The sequence below is a fragment of the Trichechus manatus genome, unplaced genomic scaffold (assembly GCF_000243295.1).
Source record: "Trichechus manatus latirostris isolate Lorelei unplaced genomic scaffold, TriManLat1.0 scaffold00075, whole genome shotgun sequence".
Classification (NCBI taxonomy): Eukaryota; Metazoa; Chordata; class Mammalia; order Sirenia; family Trichechidae; genus Trichechus; species Trichechus manatus.
In genome coordinates, this window is record NW_004444011.1 from 1911941 (window position 1) to 1935186 (window position 23246).

General features: G+C 36.4%; 1 protein-coding gene across 1 annotated transcript in view; it reads right to left on the reverse strand.

The window, feature by feature from the left end:
• Positions 1-23246, reverse strand: part of GPR158 (G protein-coupled receptor 158) — a 734231-nt gene that overhangs the window by 12237 nt on the left and 698748 nt on the right. Inside the window, exons 7-8 of the mRNA XM_004380527.2 lie at positions 17567-17805; positions 996-1134 (exon numbers count right to left, since the gene is read on the reverse strand). Coding sequence (XP_004380584.2) covers positions 996-1134; positions 17567-17805 — 378 coding nt within the window. The remainder of the gene's footprint in view (positions 1-995; positions 1135-17566; positions 17806-23246) is intronic.

Below are 23246 nucleotides of genomic sequence, written 5' to 3' on the forward strand. Positions count from 1 at the left end.
AGCAGCCTGCAAAACTTCCACAAAGTACACATCCTCCCATGCCACCCCCACTTCTATTGATTTCCAGTACAGTCTGAATATCACCAAAGGAACTGAAATAAAAGAAAAAGGATTCCCTCCACCAATTCTTCCCACTGAGGACAAAGACAAAGATTCAAAAATTCTAATTACACTCTTAAGTGTATCCTAACTTTCAAAATATATCAAGCAATTGAATGACAATGACATCTTTTTGTTGTTTTTTAAATTATAGGATTACTTTTTTTTTTTAGTTCTACCCTCAAATTTTCATTTCATTTTCAAATATGAATCAGGTGAAAATTCTCAGAAAATACTTCCATGTTTAATTTGGTTTACTTCATCATAAGTCACTTTCTTCTTCCTTTGTACACATCTGCTATAGAAATACATGGGATAATCAAAACAGAGGGCCAGGCTATACATTCTTATCACAGAAATTCATTGCTAAAACATGATAATGACAAAATCTAATTGCAATAATTCAGTCATCAGATTTTAATGTCACTCACCATTTTTTGTCCTGAATTCAGCAGAATTTACACAAATAAGTTGCCTACTTGAAAGTATAAGCCAGCATATTAAACATGAACTAAAACATAGACAATTTATCTATATATACTTTATAATGTATGTACTTGTAACTTTATATCTTCAAAACAAAAAGTATTACATAGCAAAAAAGCAATATCCAATGACATCTCCATAAGTGGTTTAACAAAATGCAATAACATTGAATTAACCTTCACAATAAATGAAGGCAATAAACAACATATTAGAAAAAGTAAGAACAATAGAGTTTGAAAAAAAACTGTATGCATTTGCCATATCTGTGACAAAGAAATTGGTCAACTTAGAAAACAGTTATCCTTCCTAAATCTTTCCATTACACATTCTATCTAATTTTGCTATTTAAATTAAACTGCAACACATCAGAAAAATAAAACAGTTAATTACTGGCTCTGCAGATCACTTGCCTAATTGTATGGAATATAGCAGAGATAATGAGCTCATTGTGAACTGCAACAGCCATATAGCGTGGTTCATGAAAAGCTGATGGGACTGTCCGCACTGCATAGCAGAGATAAACACCCCACAAGAGGAATAAAAATTCAGCTGTGAGAAGAACAAAAGACAAAACAACACAAAAACAATTTGCCATTAGTTTTGTAGGTGATGAAAAAAGTAAAGTTTAAACTCTTTAGCATGTACTTTTATTATAGAAACAAATTTAGTTAGAAATAAATGTCTATAAAATGTCATTCACATAAGAATACAAATGCCACATATTCATTTAAAATCTTGTTCAGTGTATAAAAGATTTTTCAAAGGTATACTTTGCTTTTTTTTTAAAAAAAAAGAAACAGTGTTTTGAACCTCAACAGGGTCAGGTTTTTCAATAAGCAAGGTACACACAGATTTACTTGTGCGTACTTACTAATCTGTAGTGAACAATTTCACCTGTTTTTTTTTGATGTGGTGAAACCCACGTGAAATTGTTCACTACATACCAGTAAGTAAACACAAGTAAGCCCGTGCGTACCTTGCTTAACGTAAGCTGGTGTGTACCTTGCTTACTGATTAATCCGCCCCACGTCTGGATGTTTTGCTAATATCTGGATTTTTCTTAAAACAGTTGTACAATAATTTTCTACATCCCCAATCTAAGTTTAGGATCTTCATAGAGCATCTGGGTCAAACCAAAATCAAGGCAACAAAAGGCTTGTAACATGTTTATATTGAGCTGCTAGAAATGTAAGTTCTTACTGCATGGAGCCTGGTGCAATGAGTAAAGATATCCGTTGACAGAAACATGGGTATATAGGTTGTCAAACATTCTGTGGCACACTTTATAAATGAAGTATTATTTCTTCACACATGACAGAATCATATCTTTCCTGGGTGGAGTGCTGAATGGCCTAGTAAATTCATAATCTCCTTGTTTGATCACTTAAGCCAGAAAAGCCAGTACAGTGTAGCAATGAAAAAACAGCTTCAGAGTCATACCATGCCTGATTCTGAATCCTGGCTCTATGTCTACTTTTGTATAATCTAAGGCAATTTACTTAACCTCTCTGGCTGTAGTTTTTTCAAATGTAAAATGAGGAAAATAAAAGTACATATTTCATAGAATTATTTTTTAATTAAGTTAAATAATGTATATAAAGCGGTCCACATGTAACAGATATTTAATAAATAGTTCTTATTACTAAACATCTCATCTGACTTTTTTTCTCCCAAACTGAACATTGCTGTTTTGTTAACTCAGTGTCATGGTGTCATTGGAAGATAATATCTGACCAATAAGAAGGAAGTTCTAATTTGGAGAAAACTTTTCATCAGATGCATTGCCTAGATGTAACTTACTTGCATACTGAAGCACTGAACTTTATTCTTTGCTGTGGTGAGACCCACGTGAAATTGTTCACTACATATTAGTAAGTAAACACAAGTAAGCCCGTGCGTACCTTGCTTAATGTAAGCTGGTGTGTACCTTGCTTACTGGTTAATCTGCCCCACCTCTGGATGTTTTATTTACCAAAGTTTCAGCATAATTCTACCATCATTTAAGCACCATATAAGTGCCTCAATTATTGAAAATCCCTTAAATAAACAAGTCTGTCAAGAGTTACTCTAAAACCTTAATGTGGCCAGAAACCAAAGTGAAAAATAAACTGCACTCAAAGATCTCCATGAGATTTAGTGTCTGTCTGAATTATTCAGTATGTTGGCCACTGGCCATGTGCTATGAACGCTGTTTCTAGCCAAGTTCTACTGGACTGGGAAGAAGTCAGGAAATGCTGAAATCTTCACATACAAATTTTTTCCCAACTCTTCCGTTTTCACCCCTGGTATCACTATTGCCTCCTTTACTCAGGTTTGAAATCTCAGAACCATCTTTCATTTCTGCATTTCACAGATTTTTTTCTTTGAATTATTTTTCATACGAATTCATTCCTCTCAATTCCCACAATTACAATCTTTGTCTAAGCTTCTGTCAGTCCACTCCTCCTTTGTTACAATTATTTTTCAACCAGCCCATCTAAAGCTGGCTTCATCCCGTGTTAATCCATTCCTCATAACAGTGACAGGTTCATCTTTCTGAAACTCCACTTTGACCATATCAGAATTTGTCCAGATATCTGCCACTCCATTTACATCTCCATTAGAAGATTCACTCACACCTACCTACAACCCTGGAAATAATTCCTGTCCCCAGAAAAAGACTACAAGGGAGTTCCTGCCTATGGCAGACATGCCTCCAGTTTCAAGATTTCCTTGCTGCTTAGGCTTCATGTCAGCTACCTACATTGGCTGGCTTTATTCTTTTGTGTGTGTACATTTTTTAACCCCAACTTCTTGCCTGGTTTCTGACTTTCAGGTCAGCACTGCAGCCACTTGCTCCCCAGCTTTGTCTCCAGCTTGCCTTGAATTTCCCAGTCATGGCTTTCCACCTTGTCTTCAGGATCCTTCAGCATTCACACTCTCAGTACGAGGCATGACATACATCCCTATTCAGAAACCTTCAGTGGCTCACTGCTATTTTACAAATGCTTTGTCCTGGCATTCATAGACCTCTCTAGTAGGATTTCATTTTAAATATCTAATATGATCTCCCACTGCTCCTCAACATGAACTCTTTGAGCCAACCTAGGAAGACTTATTGTCCTCTGAACACTCCAAAGATTAGTTTTGCTTCTGAGTCTTTGTTCATGCCATTGCTCCCACCAGAAATCTCCTCTTACCCACATTTCCAAATCGTAGCCAATTTTTCAATGCTCAATTCAAGTCTCACATACATCACAAAGCCACCTTAAATTATTGTAACCTACATTGAATTTTCCTTCCTCTAATCTCTTATAGTAATTAAATATCCATACTACAAGACACAGAGAATAATGCCACACAATATATCATTGGGAGAAAATGTGGGGTCTTGTTAGTCACCCTCTCCTGCCTCAACTAGCTTTTGACCTCCTTATGGGAAGAAGTGAATCTTTCAGTTATTTTTTCTCCCCTTGCCCACATAGATGATAGCATAGTATTGAGCGCACATATACTACATTTGATAAATACTTGTTGAATTGCATAAATATAAATGATATCAGTTTCCTGTTTACATCATTAGAGATGTAGACTTTCTGTTATCCTGCCACTCCATCTAATACTACAGTGCCTATATATGATACTGACATTATTTCAACAGCGGCAACACTATTTACTGACAAACTACTAAGTGTGTGGTACTGTGCTTGGCACTCAAGAATGGTGAATGCAAAATTATTAAACAACACTAGAGGGTACACACACACACAGACACACACATCTAGATGCATCATAAAAACTCTATTTCCCACTGTTTACTGCACTGATTTTATATAATTTTATCACATTGACTATAAAAAAAGAAAAATAGTTATCAGGTTAATTAGCATGCTACAATGGAGAATTACTTTAAAAATATAAGACAAAATAAGATTCCTCATAATAGCTAAGCTGAACACTAAAATCATTCCATTAGCAATATCAAACAATATTTTCTAGCTGAAAAACAGTTTATTATTCAAAGTACCGATTAAAGTAAATGTGATGTGCAAAAGTTGTGTTTGGGGAAAAAAAAATCAGTTTCATATAATGAACTTCAAACTAACACTGCAATTAGTAAAGAAAATATTCAGATGTTACCAAATTTTGCACTGTTATTAAGTGGGAGTTGAAATATGTGTTGTGTCTCTGCTTTAGAAAATAATTTAAATGATTTTGATGGGAGGCATGAATATAGTTAAAAAGGGAACGCATTTATATTTAAAGCTCCACGTAGGGCTCCCAGAAAACCAAGGTATTTTATTCTTAATCTATAAGGGATAACACTAAGCTTAAAATGTTAACTACCACAGCCTTTAAAAATTAATATACTATACTGAAATAATTTCAATTATCTTTCCAAAGGGCTGGACCAACCAAAGGAGTGAGAATTAGTACCAGTTCTTTGATAATGACGATGCCACAGCTCTGTGATCTCAGACCACCCACAAGGGCTGAGGAAGACAACTTCAAAGTGCAAATGTTGCTCAAGCTGTGGTATGCTGCTTTGCAATGCTGCAAAGGCATTTTATATTAATAACATTATACCCTTCTTAGTCCCTTTAAAAATTTATTTTTACATGGTATGAATAAATACATCAATGAAGAAACATTTAAGTTTCATTCTCCAGATATTTCCTTTAAGATCCTCCTCTGTTTTTCTCTAAATCCTATCCACTTAGAAAATTCATGGTCAAAGTAGATAATTATTTCAGATTCCATCCAGAATAACTTCTTGTGTTTTTATTCTAATAATATAGTTAGCAACACAGAGGTTATAGTTAAATATTAAATCCTACAACTTCAATTAAACTTAGGAACATTTCAAATTGCAGCACTCTAGTGCAGTGTTCAACTGGCACACAGAAGCTCGATACTTTGGAGGCTTACCGTATTTTTACGCAAATAACGCACACTTTATACATTTTTTGCCAACTGCGTGCACCCTCCCCCTGCTATTTTCACAAGCATGCTATGCCACAAGTTATATGTGTGTGTGTGTGTTATTTTTGAAAAGTAAGGTATCTGCTTTTTCTTCGGTTAAAATAGGGACAATTATGAGAGTTATATTGATGAAAACAATGAGAATGATACTTTTCATAGAATTTTAAAGCCAGAAGTGACTTTATTAGACCAATGTCTAGGGTATATTTTTTTTTCCTTTTTTAATTGTTGTTGACAATATACACAGAAAAACACACAATTCAACAATTTTTAAATGTACAATTCAGTGACTGATTACATTCTTCAAGTTGTGCAACCATTCTCACCCTCCTTTTCCGAATTGTTCCTTCCCCACTGACATAAACTCACTACCCCCTAAGCTTTCTATCTAACCTTTTAAGTTGCTGTTGTCAATTTGATCTCATATAGATAGTTCTCTACCAATTAAGCTAAAACTGTTGTTTGGTTTAAAGAAGATTTCAGGAGACATTTTTGACTTATGGTTTAAAGATGATCTCAGGTCAATAGTTTCAGGGGTTCATCCAACCTCAATGGCTCTAGAAGGTCTGGATGTCAGTAAGTTGTACACCTATAAAAAGCTGAACTGGGGTACATTTTTTGAGTGTGTATGTGTGGCTAGAAAGGGGTGTGGGTTGGTGAGCTGCTGTTATTCTGCTTGCCTTGAAGATAGTTTATTCAGCTTTGGGATAGAGAAGTATGGAGGGGGTGGATGCTACAACCTATTTCACACATCAGACAATGGAGGCCAGGATGTGTGCTCTGTCTGAGCTCACTGTATGCAGTAAGACACAAGCAATGGAACACCTGGATGTAGTGAGACAGAGTTAGGCTACAGGACATGCTCTGAGAACCTTGTTCTGCTCTCATTGCACTCATTCCCTTAACAGCAGAAAAGGGTCTCCTTAGTTCCTGCCCAGTGTTCCCTAAATTACGTACTTGGACTGAGGTTCTCCTTGGCTCTATTATTAACAGTGGCATAGACAAGACCCTTGGAGATGTTTTTACCTTACTGAAGAAAAGAAATATTTTTCCAAATACTTGTTTGCATTATAAACAACTATGTTAACTAGAATTGAATAGTTTGTGGTGAGTTATGAGTTCTACTTGGATGCACTTTTTGTCTCCTCAATGAATCTGATTTCATAGCTAATATATGTTGAATGTACCAGGTATTGTGCTAAACGCATCATCTATATTCATAAAAATTTTCTTGTAGAACTCATGACTGCTTCAAAAAGGCTGGGGATAAAATTCTGATTGTAGAAATTTCAAGCATGAGACAGAGATATTGTGTGGGAATATACAGGAATAACGTTACCAATGATACGAACTATACAGGTCATGTGACTTGATTATTCTATTCTTTTACCCACTGATGTGAATGGTCACATATTTGCATATCAGCTTTTATTACTTCCTTTCACAGGAAACCAAGTTAGGATGTTTCTGTTAAACAAGCATATCTCTAGAACCTGAACCAATTTTTATGCATTCTACACTGCATCCTAAGTAGGAAAGATAAGCAAAGTATACTTTTCTGTCTCTCTCTGGCATATATATGTAAGATTTTTCAAGTTTGGTATGGAGTGATAAAACTTTAGCAAAACTCAAGATTCTTCAGAGCATATGGACAAACACTAAAGATCATAACTGTGAAGAGCTCACAAAGACAGAATAAGATTAGAGACCTCTCAGGATATATAGCCAAGATCAGAGCAGCCAGCTGTGTCTTCCAATAATGTTCCTTCCATTTCCCTCTCTCTGTCCGCATTTGTACGTGTATTGTTCAGGGAGAGAGTTGCATTTGGTAGGCGGATCCCTGGGAAGTTACTGTAAATTTACATCTTATAAAATCCTGGAGACAATCTTGCTGATTTAGGCTGGGCTCAGAACATTAACTGACCACTGAGTGCAGAATTCATGTGGTCATTACAAATCTTCTACTATTTTGTTCATCAGTCTCCTTATTTAAATTATTCTAGAGTTTAGACTACTGAGAGTGCTGGTGAGCTGAAACAGGGAAAAATTCAAACCTTTTACTCCCATATATTCTAATAAGTACCCTAATCTCAGAGGAAATGATAGTACCAGGGTCTTCCCTTTGCAGTTACTGAAGAAATCAGAATTAGTGGGGCAATAAGAACACACTGGAACTTTCCATCCATATGTATTAGTAGCATATTTTTTAAACTATGATATTATTCCTTTTAATACAAGGCAAAGGTCTGCCAAAATATTCTTGATAACTGAGTCTATGTGATGTCTGTTCAAGCAGCAAAAGAGAGCTTTTAAAAAATCTTTTTTCTTTTTTTACCTCATAAAACCCTAAAGGTTCCACAGGGAAACTGACACTCCTTAGAAGAAATTGCAATCACTGTAGATATCTTAATTACTTTTGCTCCGTGTCCCTCAAGACTGCCCCAGGGTGATCCTCACCCCAATGACAAAATTACCTCAACTTCCAAAAGAGAAAAATGGCCGTGGCAGTGCAATGGTTAAATGCTTGGCTGCTAACTGAAGGCTGGCAGTTCGAATCAAACCAGCAGCTCCATGCGAGAAATACCTGGCAATCTGCTTCCATAAAGATTAGCCTAGAAAACCCTATGGGGCAGATCTACTCTGTCACGTCGATTGCTGTGAGTTGTATCAACTTGATAGCACCTAACAACAATAGGTATAAATTAAGGGATAAGATAATTTATTTTTTCTTTTTGTCATTTAGCGTCGTGTAAATAACTACTATGCCTCAAAGAAGTAAAATATTTTTTCAGAAAAGGTGGCATATAAATAAATAAATAAATAACTTCCACTTCACCCATTATACAAAACACTCCAGCAAGCCCTTCAAAGAGTATGTGTGAGTTTCTAGTGATGTAGCCCAAGATAAGGCAAACAAACTGTCAATACTATCAGGTTTTTATAAAGGAATGAAAATTAAAGGTAGATTTTTAAAGTGATAATAATAGTGCAGCATGGATGAAGGCATATGGTACATAAGAAGAAAACGTAGGTAAATGAATATAAATCATGAACGTTACTTTATGTCAGATGAAGAGGAAGTCTAATCTGTTTTCCCCAGTACTCATTTAACAGTGCTTACATCGTATTTCACCTGTCATAATACAGCCTAATCTTCCTGGGTAATTATGTATTTAAATCCTTAGAAACAATCGATATTTTAGAATTTCCCTATACAACTCAGTAAGAGAGTTACTGTACTTTTCTCAATTTCTTCTAAATACTGGTATATCACTAATTAAATTACTGAACACACTGTCTATTTTGCATATTTAAAGTACTATACTAGGAAGAAGGAGAACAAAAAAAAGTGCATGTCAGTGGAAAAGGAAAAAGTAAAGATTATATTTTCTGTAGTGAAACACTGCATGTGAAATCCATGGAAGTTAATAAGTACTTTTGAACAATGGGGTAGTCAATGTTGGTATTCACTAACACACACAAATATTTTAACATTGTCAAATGAAATATGAATCTAAGCCTAAAATATATAACAAGGGATGTCAAGCTCTAAGGAATTTTCAGAGCCATGAGACATACCCATGGACTGGTGGACTTTTCACAACCATGAAGAGATGGAGAGAGATCTTAATTTATAATATAGTCCTTGTAGAGAATAGTTACTTAATAATACAAATGCAGTTGAGAAGAGTTAGGCCATATGAATGATATAGAAAGATACAGAGAGAAACGAAAGATAATAAAAGATAAATAGAAGCCTTGATAGAGCTTTTTATATATATTCTTGCCCTAGGCCAGAGAAGTTTTATTCTCAGATATTTCCCTTTTTAGATTATCCCACATTCGATTATATTATTACCTAACTTTTGGAAGAAACTAAAGAAATATTTCCATGCTTGCTTAGATCTGTGCTAAAGTTTGATACAAATATGTATTCATAGAATGAAAGTTCTCAAAATTCTCGACTTCAGCATCTATCAGCTGCTTTTATTGCAGCCCTCTTGTTGTTTTCTATACAGTGAGGTATTTCATCATCTGCTCATTTATCCTAATTTATCTTGGGCACTGGTACTGCTTCAGTATGTCCAAATGTGCAATCATAAACTGAGTACTAACTAACAAAACATACTAAAGGATGAATCTCTATTATGTCACCACCTCTACTCTAAAATAATGTAATCCTAAATTTGGAACTTATTTTGGATGACTCTACCTGGGAGCTCTAAATCTAGGTGCCAAGATGTAATCTACTTGACTCTAGAGGTAAAATTAAAAAGGTTAATTCAGGCACGAAAAATCTATTCTACTCATTTGTCCATCAGTTTGTATCAACCAATTAGGTAACTAATAGGAGGATAAAGTTTTGATTTTTAACATGACTAATTACAATACTATATGTGAAAAAATTCTCAGCATGGAGAATTGATTAGCAGGTAGGGTTTCTAGATTTAGCACCTCACCCAAAAAAAAATCTTGCAGCCCTACTACTTCTCTTTTAAAATGAGTGTGACTTAGGATAGTTCTTTATTTCTTCATTAATTTAGGAGAATGCTTCCTAATTCCAATCCCTTTATTCTTTAAAAGGCTGTAGGGAAGAGTGAGTTAAAAAAAAAAAAAAATTAGCAAAAGCAAATCAATTTTACTTTACATATTTATTTATAAATGCACTATGCAGTATTTTTAAAATCATAATTTTTATTGCTATGCCAAATTTTTACCAATCTATTATTTTGAATATTGGAAAATTCAGGGGTAGAATTTCATAAAAGGGTTGGGAATTGCCAGTTTAGTTTATATAACAAAAACACCTCCCTAAAAAAGGGGGGGGGGACGCTTCCCCAAATTTGTACATATGCTTTACCATTAAAATGAAACCAGGGACAATTGTGTAACTCACGGATTTTTAGCTTTGACGTGTTTCCTCAGGCTGGTCTAACCCTGACCATAGAAAATATCACAAGATAGAGGTAGTTCAGTATATTCTTTGCTCTTTCAAGTAAATATTTATAAAGAGCCTATAGCTGAGCTAGCAGCTACTTTCTACGTGTCAGGATATGGTGTGAACAAGGAGGGATTAGCAGATGGAAGAATCCTTTGTTTTCCCTCATGAACTGTGGATATTATATTTAAACATATTCAAGAGAAATTAAAATGCTGAGTTAGATGATGACTAGTGTATGTACTATAGTGTTAATTTATATTATATATGTAGATAATTCTTAAGGGGTATGGTAGTGTAAGCCTTTACTAGAAATACTAATGTGATCAAGAAATAGTCTCAAACACCCAAATTTTGAAATTCTCCTTCCGTGAGATAAAATAAAACTATTTTGTAAAAAACAGACGACTGGGCACATCAACCACTTCTCACATTGTCCAATGTCGATCTGTCTTCCACAGGTGCAATATTTATATCTTTGTTTTCCATTAAAGTTTATCTCATTTTTTTTTTTTTTATGTACGAAAAATTCTAAATAGACATAAATGACACAGGGGTCCTGAAAGTAATTTTTCTTCCCATTGTATTCTATGTTTTTAAATCTTTTCCTCAAAGAAGAAACTTATGCTCATGGTGATTCAGAGATTTTTTCCAAGCTGTAGTCTGTATCACTTTCCTCTTTCTGAAAAACTTGTGATAGAAAAATCATCTCTCTGAGCAATTTTGGAGCAGTCCTGTGCAGTAAGTAAAAATAGAATGGACCTAGTTTTTTCTTTAAATTTCTGACCTATTTTTCAAACTAGAACTCTTCTTTAGTGGAAATGCTAGTGATTCATACTTTCAGATAGTTAATTATTTTGTATTAAAAATAGATAGTTTTGGACAGGCAAATCTGATCCAGAATGTGAGTTTATCAATATATTAACAATCACTTTTCTTTATTTAGAAATTGTATCCTGATATAAACATAAACATACAGAGCTTCTTTTTTTTTTTATTATTGTAATTGAATGAAGTTTACATTTCAAGTTGGTCTCCCATACAGAATTTTTTTTTTTTTACATACGTTGTTAAGAGACCCCAACCGCTCACCCCATTCTGTGACAGCGTACTCCTCCCCTCTGCCCGATTCCCCATGAAGGTTCAACCAGCTCCTAACTCTCTCTGCCTTCCCATCTCACCTCTGGACAGAAGCCGCCCCTTTGGTCTCTTATATCTACTCGTCTAAGAGGCATATTCTTCACAAGTATCACTTTATGTCCCACAGTCCAGTCCAATCCCTGTCTGAAGAGTTGGCCTCAGAAATTGTTTTAGTTCTGGGGTGATAGAGAGACCAGGGGCCATGCTTTCCAGAGCGCCTCCAGTCTCAGTCAGATGGTTAAGTCTGGTGTCTTATTAGAATTTGAGTTCTGCATTGCATCGTTCTACTGCTCCATCAGGGACCCTCTGTTGTGTTCCCTGTCAAGACGTTCATTGGTGGTAGCCGGGCACCATCTAGTTCTTCTGGTCTCAGGCTGATGAGGTCTGTGGCTTATGTGGCTCATTCTGTCTCTTGGGCCAATACTTTCCTTGTGTCTTGGTGTTCTTCGTTCTCCTTTACTCCAAGTGGTTGGGACCAATTGATGCATCTTACATGGCCGCTTGCAAGCTTTTAAGACCCCAGATGCCACTCACCAAAGTAGGATGCAGAACATTTTCTTAATAAGGTTTGTTATGTCAATTGACATAGATGTCCCCTAAGAGCATGGTCCCCAGACCCCTCATCCCTGCTACTCTGTCTCTCAAAGTATTTGATTGTATTGAGGAAACTTCTTAGTTTTGGTTTAGTCTAGTTGTGCTGGCTTCCCCTGTAGTGTGTCCTGTCCTTCCCTTCACCTAATATGATTCTTATCTACTATCTAGTTAGTATACACAGCTTCTTAAGAAAGATTTCCCACAACTTCACAGTGAGACGCCATCTCCTGTCTCTCCATAACCCCTTCTCTACATAGAAACACTTCCTCTTAGGAAACTGAATAATTTTGTTTTCAGTACAGGTTTTCATCCTGACTGGAGATACATGGATATACTCTTGAACAACAGTTAAATATTAAAAAATCTAATAGTAAATATGCTACTTAGCAAACTATATAATGAGAACTAAAAAGACGCATATGCTATACGTTAGAAAGCATTAAATTAAGAGAGGTTAAATGCATAATATCTTAATGCTACGTGTTGAAAGAGAAATAAATGAAAATTGTTGTAGCGTAGTGTTAAAAAAATTACAGCAATCACATGTCTGAGATTTTTCAAGACAGTCCTAATTTCCAATTTTTGCTCCTGTTGTGAAATCATGTGTCCTGACTTTCTTTAGAATGGTATCACCGCAAGAACATCACATTACCAGAACTAAGGTGTTTCAGTAGTTTACAGGAGGAAAACAATGTCTGCGAGATGAGAACATTATCACAACAACAATAACAGCAAAATTAAACTTCCTCCTACCACTTGGTTCCTGTACCCTTATCACTAGTCTTTGATTTTCTAAGAGACCCTAACGTTATCACCTAATACCTTAGGGAGTATTCTTTAACCAACTCCTGTCTCTTAAGTCTTGCTACTTCATTCTCACTCCTAAAGCTATGACGTAGGTCCTACTACCATAATTAATCTCTTCTCTTGGCTTCCCTCTACCTCCTTGCCTTATCTGAGACCTGGTTATTGCCTGAGGAACTACATCCTATGCAGTCTTCTCAAGCTATGGATCTTTAGTGTCTCATGCACTACCTACCTCAGGGTCAGGAGGTGACCTCAGGGTCCTTCTCAGGCTCTAGGTCCCCTTTCTTGCTATTATCCAGAATTAACATATAAAGCTGCCCAGTTTTCATAGTTGACTCCTCACTAATGGAAAAATTTGCTAGCCCTTAAGTTAAGCTTTGTCTCTGAAGAACAGCAGACTTTAGAGGCAATAAAGTACAATGAGGAGTGCTGGTTGCACAGTGGTTAAGAGCTTGGCTGCTAAACAAAAGGTAGGCAGTTTGAATCCACAAGCCACTCCTGCTGCTTGGAAACCGTATGGGCAGTTCTACTCTGTCCTATAGGGTCACTATGAGTTGGAATCGACTTGATGGCAACGGGTTTTTTTTTTTTTTTCTTTTAAGGACAGTGAAAACTGCCTATTAACTGAAGAGCTAGTGCAGAGGGAGTAAACAAACGAGCTAGGAGAGAAAGTTGTGGCCAGGTGGAATTCCTCAATGAGTGACTTTGGAGGTAGGGGAGTTTCCAATAACAGCAAGGTCATATAAAGTGAGAAAGATCACTGGAGACAAGGGGATCATGGTCTTGGATGAGCTGGTTGAGGAGTTAGCTTAGATCGTATGAGGAAGAAAAGATTTCAAGAATGGTTGGGATATAGGAACATTTAAAGAGCCCTGGTGGCGCAAATGATTATGTGCTTGGCCACTGGAGGTCAGCAGTTCAAACCTACCAGCTGCTCCACAGGAGAAAAGATCTGGCTACCTGCTTCCATAAAGATTACAGTGTAGAAACCCTATGGGACAGTTCTACTCTGTCATATAGGGTCACTATGAATCAACTGGATGACACACAACAACTATATATATATATCTCAAGTAGAAGTCATTTCTTAAGAGAAAAAGGGAACTTGGATAGTTTGGAGGTATGAAGAGAGGATATGGCCCTAAAGTAATCACGGACAAGAATGGTAGAGTGGCTGATGAGGGAAACATTAACAGTGTTAAGGAATGCTCAGAGCATAAGTGAGATTAGTGATCACTGTATTTCTGTACATTCATCTGATTACTTCTTCTGAGTCAGTTGTTCTATACTTTATAGTAACATCAGAATCGCCTGGAGGGTATGTTAAAAACACAGATTGCTGAGCCTCACTTCCAAAGTGTCTGACTGAAGAAGTCTGGGGCAGATCCCTAAAATCTGCATTTCTAACAAGTTCCTAGGTGATGCTGCTGCTGCTCATTCTGAGCACCACACTTTAAGAACCACTGGTTTAAGTCTTCCTTCAAATGATTATAACTACAAAACTGTGGTATATTTCACTTAAAAAAATACATCCTGAAAGAATATATTTAGATTGAATTCACTGATTTATCGCATTACTTTCCTGGCTCTGAAATTTCCTCTAACATGTTTTCAAGACCCACTATAAACTTAACCATCCAGTATTATTCACAATGTATTTTAACACACATCCTTTCTTCAAGATAGGCATTTCCTTCATGTTTCATACAATTCCCCCTTCCATCTGCTATTATTCCTATCAGATGGCGTGTTCTCTCCTCTTTACAATAATCTAAATATTACCCATGGCTCAGAGAACTTCTCCTTTATAAAAATTCCTGAGTTCTGGTCTAAACTGTTACATTCATTTATCGAACTATTATTGCACCAAGACTCTTTACTACCTAATTTTGCTTTTAATAATTTTTAACAATGCTAATTTGTCTATACAAACCAATAGTAAGCTAGTGAATGAGAGGAACAAGGCTTTTATACATTTTATTTCTCGCACAAAGTGTTCAACACAGTACTAGAGAAATCATAGGTACTCAGTGGATCTCGTTGATTGTATACAATTCTTACTTGACTATAAAGAAAATTTCTGTAAAATCAATTGCAGTTTAGTATCAATCATATATTCCTTGCTATTTCTAAATAGAGATCACAAAAGTGATCCTCTTCAGAGTGCATAAACAAATAGCCTGAATACATCTCAAAACCAATGTGTAAAGAACAAAGAATGCAAAAAAAAAAAAAAAAAAAAAAAGCTAGGTGAATAGGCCATGCTTTCTCCTTGTTTATCGCTACTCAGTGATGTCTCATCATGTATTTTGAGTATTATTTTCTTTGTAAAACAGAAAAGACATCTAGTGGGCTTTTTTTTACCACAGAAATACAAGGAAATAATTTTTCCTAGTTTGGTTAACTGTATTGTTGTTGCTGTATGTTGTCCAGTCTATCCTGACTCATGATGATCCTAAATAACAGTAGAACTGGCTCATAGGATTTCCTAGGCTGGTTGCACAATAGTTAAGTGCTTAGTTGCTAACCAAAAGGTCAGAAGTTTGAACTCACAAGCCGATTGGGTGGAGAAAAGACCCGGCGATCTGCTTCCCTAAAGATTACAGCCTAGGAAACCCTATGGGACAATTCTGCTCGTCCTACAGGGTTGCGATGAGGTGGAATTGACTTGATCGCACACAACAACAAGAATCTTTATGGGAGCAGATGGCCAGGTCTTTTCTCCCATAGAGCCACTGGGTGTGTTTGAACCACCGACCTTTTGGTTAGCAGCCAAGCACTTAACCATTGTGCTCCCAGCACTCCTTAACTTGGAATAAAGGGTGTAAAATAATGAGTTAGAGGCTTCTGTTCAAGGGAAATTTCATATCTGTACAATTTTTTAATTTTCATATCCAGACTAAAATCAAAATCAGAATTGCTTCCTGCGTTAGTTCTATGCTTTATCTTCTAATAGCAATATTGATCAAAATAAGATGATTTATTTTATATCTTATCACTCTAACCATTCCCTTTACATAATCACATTGTTTTATAATTACAGATATCAGGCCTATAAGATTCCTAAAATATCTTCCTCAGAAAAATATTCCTCTATTTGAATTGCAAACTAAATACACATTTTATTCGCTTTTAGCAAAAGACTAGTTGTGAATATCAAACAATTGCTAATATGGGGGAGTCAGAAATTGGGAATTAAACTCATGTTTTTATTTTTGACATGTGCCAAATAAAATTAAGGTTTGTTCTGTGGTTTACTGAGGTAGAACACCACCAACAAAAATAATAAGATTTGTTTTCATTCTTCATACATATATATATATATATCTTTGGAGGCTTAGCTTAAAATAGCCTAGCATTAGCAACAGAAAATTTCTTATGGATTTCCTGTCTTCATTTTTTAAAAAACTGGGGTGTCAAAAGAATAATCTGTATTTTGGGCCCAAGTGATCATGTTAATTCTTTCATGTTCTCCAGTTTTTCAGCAACGTAACTCTTATTACCCCCAAATAGCATGTATTTGTCATTGTACAATACTAGACCTCTAGAGAATGACCAATAAATTATCTTTAGAGATAAGCATAGGAAAGAGGTTAATCAGAAATTTTGCAGGGACAATCTATTCATAAAATAATGCATTGGACACCTAGTCTTATATGCCCTATGCCAAAACTATATAAAAAATACCAGCAGGCTTCCTTTTTCCTCCCAACTAAAGAACTAAGTCGAGAGAATAGCTCCCATTGATCAAACAGGGACTAATTGATAAGATAGAAAGCAGAAAGACTCTTTGTACAAAGAAGTTGCTTTTATTCACTGCATTTTTCCTTTCTGATTAATTTGATTATATTTTCTCAACAAAGTTACATACCTTTGAAAAAGAATGTAAACTTCCAGAAAAAGTTTGCATTCTACATGTCATTATTATCATTTTCTTAATGTTGTTTTACTGAAACCATATTAGGCAGAATTACTTAGGGCTTTGTGAAAATGTTTGACAAGGCTTCTAAAGAAGTCATTTTTAATGCTAGACTCAGAGGTATATCTAAGCTATGGCAGGTATGGCACGTGCCCCTAGGTGCCACTTGAAGGGGGAGGGGGAGCCTACCACCGAGCAGTTGATGTTAACCCAGTAAGGCCCAACATCCTTCCTCAAGCACAACAGACACAGAGGCACAGCGAGTTGGGGCAGAGGGGATACTTGGTCCTAGGTGCAATTCCAAGGGGATGCCAGACACCGCATGGAATGACATTGGAGGCACCATGAATATGAAAGGTGCCTGACTGAAGCAGGTGGACAAGAGGGGATAAGGCGTTTTTGTTCATGCATCAACATCTATTCATCGCCGCTATGAAAGTTTATTCATCTTGAAATGGGGGGGGCACAACTTAGAGATTGCCCTTAGGTGCTTGTTACCCTTGTTACACCCCTGCAGGGGCGCACTTTCAGTGCTTGCCATAGGCCCTATTTTTCATAGTTACACCTCTGATGTTAGTGGAAAAAGACAAGAGAATCACACCAAGCAACTGACTACATACCAACTGCTGTCATGTAATCCCATCGGTCTATGAGGCACATATTGAAAATGAGGTGATCAGATGTTTGCCCCTGGCCAGTAAGTGAAATCTGCTTTTTCAAATTCTGGCATACAGACGATGTCCAGCCAACAAGAAACCAAAACACTACCAGGAGGATGACTGCGAGCATTCTCATGACGCGTCCACCCGTCATATATGGAATTCGTTGGGCTGTTCGTGAAAGAAACACCTTCAAAACTCTGGAAAAGTAAGAGATCAAAATGTGAAAAGGCAAATCTAACATCAGAAATTAAAATTCTAAAAATATCTTATTTTCTAATCGCCGAACAACGTGATGAACATAATTAATGTCACTGAACAGTACATGTGAAGACTGTAGAAATGGCAAGTGTTTTGTTATCTATATATTTACCACAATAAAACAAACTTATTTTCTAGATGAAATTTAAACCCACCAAAACATACTTATGCAGTTTTAACGTGAGAAAAATTATTGCTCATATTTTTATTTAATTTCATTCTAGCTTATCTTTCAGTAGCAAAACAAATATCCTGCGTTAAAGGTCAGTGAATCAATAGGCTCATATAATGGAATTCTTCTGAGTATGTCTTAATATTTCAGGGAAAATTCCCAGGAACTTGGAAAGCTCTGTAGGCAAATATTGCTCAAATACAGTTTCCGAAAAATCAAAAAAATAAAAGAAGCCCTGAAAGTAAGTAATTGGATTTTTCAATATTATACTATGCCAAAAATTTCCTTGAAACTGTTGTTTTGTTTTTACAATAGAATGTTATTAAAAATATTGTCTGAAAATAATTTCACATGATCTCCCTTCACAGTCATTTTATCACATTACCGAAAATATTAATGAGATAATTATTAAAACAATGGGAGGAAATAAACACTAGATTAACTGAATGAGGTCACTGCATTAAAGAAGAAGGCTGGGATAACTTATAAGAATTATAGTAATATTTAACAATTTGTTTTTTTCTGTAAATATGACTCAGATGAATAGCCAGCGTTGAAAATACTTGATTAGATGGTATCTAAGGACTGTTCCAGCTCTAAATATCATGTGAAAACAAATTCCAATTGTACTACAGGAATCCTTCTATCCACCTATTCTTCAATTTCATCTCTACAGTATTATCAGCTGATTTTAATTCCTCCTACTTTCATATTCTGATATTTTGTCACAAAATTTTAATCTGAAATAACTATCAGAGATATGAGAGTATCCTTAGGTCAGTTTCCAAAAGGCAAAAAAGAAATGCATTTCCCAACTTTGTACTCCCTCTTGCATATCATTCTTTCAACACTTTTAAAGACAGATGAATTCCTCAAAAAAAAAAAAATCACCATAAATACAAAAATGAAGCAAACACACCTGAAATAGGCTAGGTGTGTTACGCTATTTTTCTATATATAGATTTTTGGCAGCTTTCCTTGAAGTAACACAACATAACCAGTAAAACCAAAAACACCCATTGCCATTGAGTCAAATCCGACTCATAGTGACCCTATAGGAAAGAGCAGAGTTTCCAAGGCTATAAATCTTTACGGAAGCAGACTGCCACATCTTTCTCCTGCCAAGCAACTGGTGGGTTTGAACCACTGACTTTTTGGTTAGTAGCCAAGCGCTTAACCCTGCACCAGTAAATAAAGCTATTTCCCAGCAGAGTCTTATTTATTCTCCCGCCTTCCCCGCTCCCCCATATCTTTAACTCATTGTTCTTCAGCTAACACACAGGGTAAAGTTATTTAATTATGAATAAAATACTTATTCTCAATTTTTCTATGAAACAATATCAGAAAGACAATAGTATCAACAGAAATTCTTCTAACTAGTCTCCAGATTAATAGTTGTTCTTCCTATGTCATACTGCCTATGTCATGCTGAATACTAGTACTGGCAGCTACTTTACTACTCTCTAGTATGCCTCAAGTGCTTCTCTCCAACCAGTTGAATTACTACTTGTTAAGAATCAGTTGTGCTTGTTCTCAAATCTGTTTATGCCCATTACACGTGTGATTATATTTTATAATTTAATTAAATATTAAATAAAACGATTGTATATAATTGTGCCATGAAAGGAGACTTCCTTGTGTAAAATCTATGTTGAATACTTCAGAAAGGCTCCATAAAGGCAAGTCACTACAATAAAGTGTTGTTAACTTAGGAGAAGGTGAGGAAGTTGTAAAATATGGGAGTGGTTAACAAACATAAAAACCTGGAAAGATTCTATGCTCAGATTACTTCAAAAAATTCTTTAGATTCTCGCTCCTATTTAAAGAACCAACACTGTGAACAGTGGATAATGCACTGTGGTGACATATGCTAGAAAGAGCAACAATGAACTCCAAACATCAGACCCACAGTCAAAAGAAGAGGCCTTATTTCAAAAAGACTGGTGATTGACAAGTGAATGATACGTGTTTAAATTACAGTCTATGAGCTGGAATCGGGATATATTTCTTTAATGCCTCTCTGCTTTAAACAACTTTAGTAATTAATTGATGAATTACCTAAACTACACTGGATATAAAGACTTCTATTGTAATCAGCAGTTTATATATAAAAAAGATCAAATGATTCAAACAATTTTACCTTAGAAATAAGAAATTTCTTGGAAAATGAGTGTATTTTTGCTAGTTTCAATCTATATTTCTGTATGAAAAACTTGCAGTTACTACGTCACACACAAGCAGTCCCCAGGTTATGAACCGTCGGACGTACAGCCCGTAGTTACGAACCAATCCTGGTAAAATCTATCAGGAAAAAACTGACTCGGTGTGCTGCCCCAGTCCCTCAAAACCGGCCGCTCTTCTCCCGCGTGCACAGGTGCCGCAGCGGGTCTTTGGAAGGCCACTGGTGGCAGGCGGGCTTCTTAGACACAGTGCGCCCAGCCGAGGCCAGCAACAGTGAGCAGAGAGCTCATATGCCTCTGGCTCCTGTGGAGCTCGGAAAGGGCGGGTCCCACAGTCTACGGTCTACATACTCCAACCACCACAGCTCTGCTCCCCGGTGGGCCTGCAGGTGGTGGCAGTCTGCAGCCTGGGCCCAGGCGCCACGCCGTAAGTGTTCTCGGAATACAACCGGTCTGTGCTCAGTGCTGGGCACGCAGCTGGGCCTCACGGCGCCCCCTTACCCAGTTCCACCCCACCCTATCCGCCAGGCCCTCAGTGATATGTGCCCAAGGCCATCGCAACACCTCTCCGGGCTTCTATTTCCCCTACCTAACATTATGTGGCATTTCACTATTGCAGCGTTTCTTGACCTTCTGGTGGCTGGAAGGGGGGGGAGGAGGGCGGGGGCAGCCCTAGATTCCTGAACTTTGTATGTCCACATGGTTTCCAGAGGTCGTGGAGAACTCTGGACTTGGGTTTCCCTAAGCATCCTCTTCCCCAGGCTCGCTCTTGGCACATCCTGAGCAAGCACTTTCTCCCTTGCATCCTGGGGCAGGGGCCTCATAGTTGTTGCGTGGGGCTGACAGGTCTAGTGTGGAGGTGTCTGACCATAGCATCATCCTACCCACAGGCCCCTAACTCTCCCTGCCTCTGCTGAACCCGTTGCCATCAGTCAATTCCGACTCATAGCGACCCAACCCTATAGGACAGAGTAAAACTGCCCCGTAGGGTTTCCAAGGAGCGAACTGCCGACTTTTTGGTTAACCGCGGAGCTTAAGGGCTCAAAACCCAGCTGAAATGCGGTCTGGCAGTACAACGTAGATTTTTGTTTCAGAGTCTACAATAAAGTATCTAATTGCTCTCAAAGATTTTACGGAACAAAATCTTTTGAGTATTTTGAGTAATGTTTGCCCTGTAGGTATCTCTTCAACTGTCGAGAAGGTATGTACAATGGTTTGTAATAACAAATGCATCAAACCATTATTATTATTATTACTGTATCATTATGTTAAAGATGTTTTAGTACAGCTGGAAATGTTTCTTTAATTTTTTTAAGCATAAAAAGTACATAGTATAGAGTACACTGTATACTATATATTAAATACAAAGTATATAGTATACTATATACTATATATTAAGTACAGAGTATATTATTTACTAAATATTAAGACAAACTTTGACTAACTGACCTTAGACTGTTCGGACTTATGTACAAATTCAACTTAAAGATAAACTTAGGAATGGAACTTGTTAGTAATCCAGGAATTGCCTGTAATTGTTTTTTTATTGTACCTGGGTAAATTATAAAATTTTGAATAACTCGGTTCTCAAAATAGAGTACCTGACTCATTTTCCTAGTCTTCTATAATTTGATTAGGTCAGAAAAAGAGAATTGTTCCAAATTATAGATTCTTAATTTGAATATCTGAAATATAATTATAATGAAGAAATATTCATTTAGTGACAATCATATGCTAGGCATCATGCCAGGTAACATGGAAGGCATAGGATATGGCTCTTGCCCTCTAAAATCTTACAGTTTAACTATAAATAAATTTTCAAGTAGTTACTATAAAAACTAGTACATATGTAGATAGTAATTACTAGTAACCTAATAGAATAGGTGGTATTTGGTCTGGGCCTTGGAAGATATCAATAGGTAGAAATGGAGAAAGTGTAAAAGATGTAAGGAGATATTCTATTCAAAGAGAATCACACAAAAAAGGACAAGGCAAGGAAATGTAAGTTGTCTTTGGGGAATAGCGGGTAGAACTGTTTGGCTGGAGAGAAAGTTTTATCCTCAACACATGGAAACTCCTGGGGAGTTTTCAAGTTATTGTGAGGGGTCTCCAATAACTACATTTACCAAGAATTGTTTCAATCAGGTTAAGAATCACAGCTTGAGAGGAAAAAAATAATTACGTTCTATATTTTCTTTCTATGGCCAAGATGTGGGAAAACATTTTCTGATACTTGAAGATTTTCAAAATCCTCACTGAAATAAACTCTAAACCTCAGTGAGAGCTAACAGTGCTTTGGTTAAATAACTGTCTCCTTTAAAATACTTCTTAATCAGATGAGTTTCTCTTTTGCAGAGGAAATCTATATGACTCTAGTTTGTTAATCATTTAATCAAGAAATCTCACTTTTGGAGAGACTGAAACACTTATACACTGTTAGTGGGAACGTAAAATGGTACAACTACTTTGGAAATCAATTTGGCGCTTCCTTAAAAAGCTAGAGATAGAAGTACCGTACAATCCAGCAATCCTGCTCCTTGGAATATATCCTAGAGAAATAAGAGCCATCACACGAATAGATATATGCACACCCATGCTCATTGCAGCACTGTTCACGATAGCAAAAAAATGGAAACAACCTAGGTGCCCATCAACAGACTAATGGATTAACAAATTATGGTATATTCACACAATGGAATACTACACAATGATGAAGACAACGACGAAGCCGTGAAACATAACATGGAGGAATCTGGAATGCATTATGCTGAGTGAATTTAGTTAGTCACAAAAGGACAAATATTGTATAAGACTACTATTATAAGAACTCAAGAAAAGGTTTAAATACAGAAGAAAACATTCTTTGATGGTTATGAGGGTGGGGAGGGAGGGATAGTGTTATCTGCTAACTAGATAGCAGACAAGAATTACCTTGGGTGAACAGAAGGACAGCACACACTACAGGGGAAGTCAGCACAACTGGACTAAACCAAAGCTAAGAAGTATCCTGAATACAACCAAACACTTT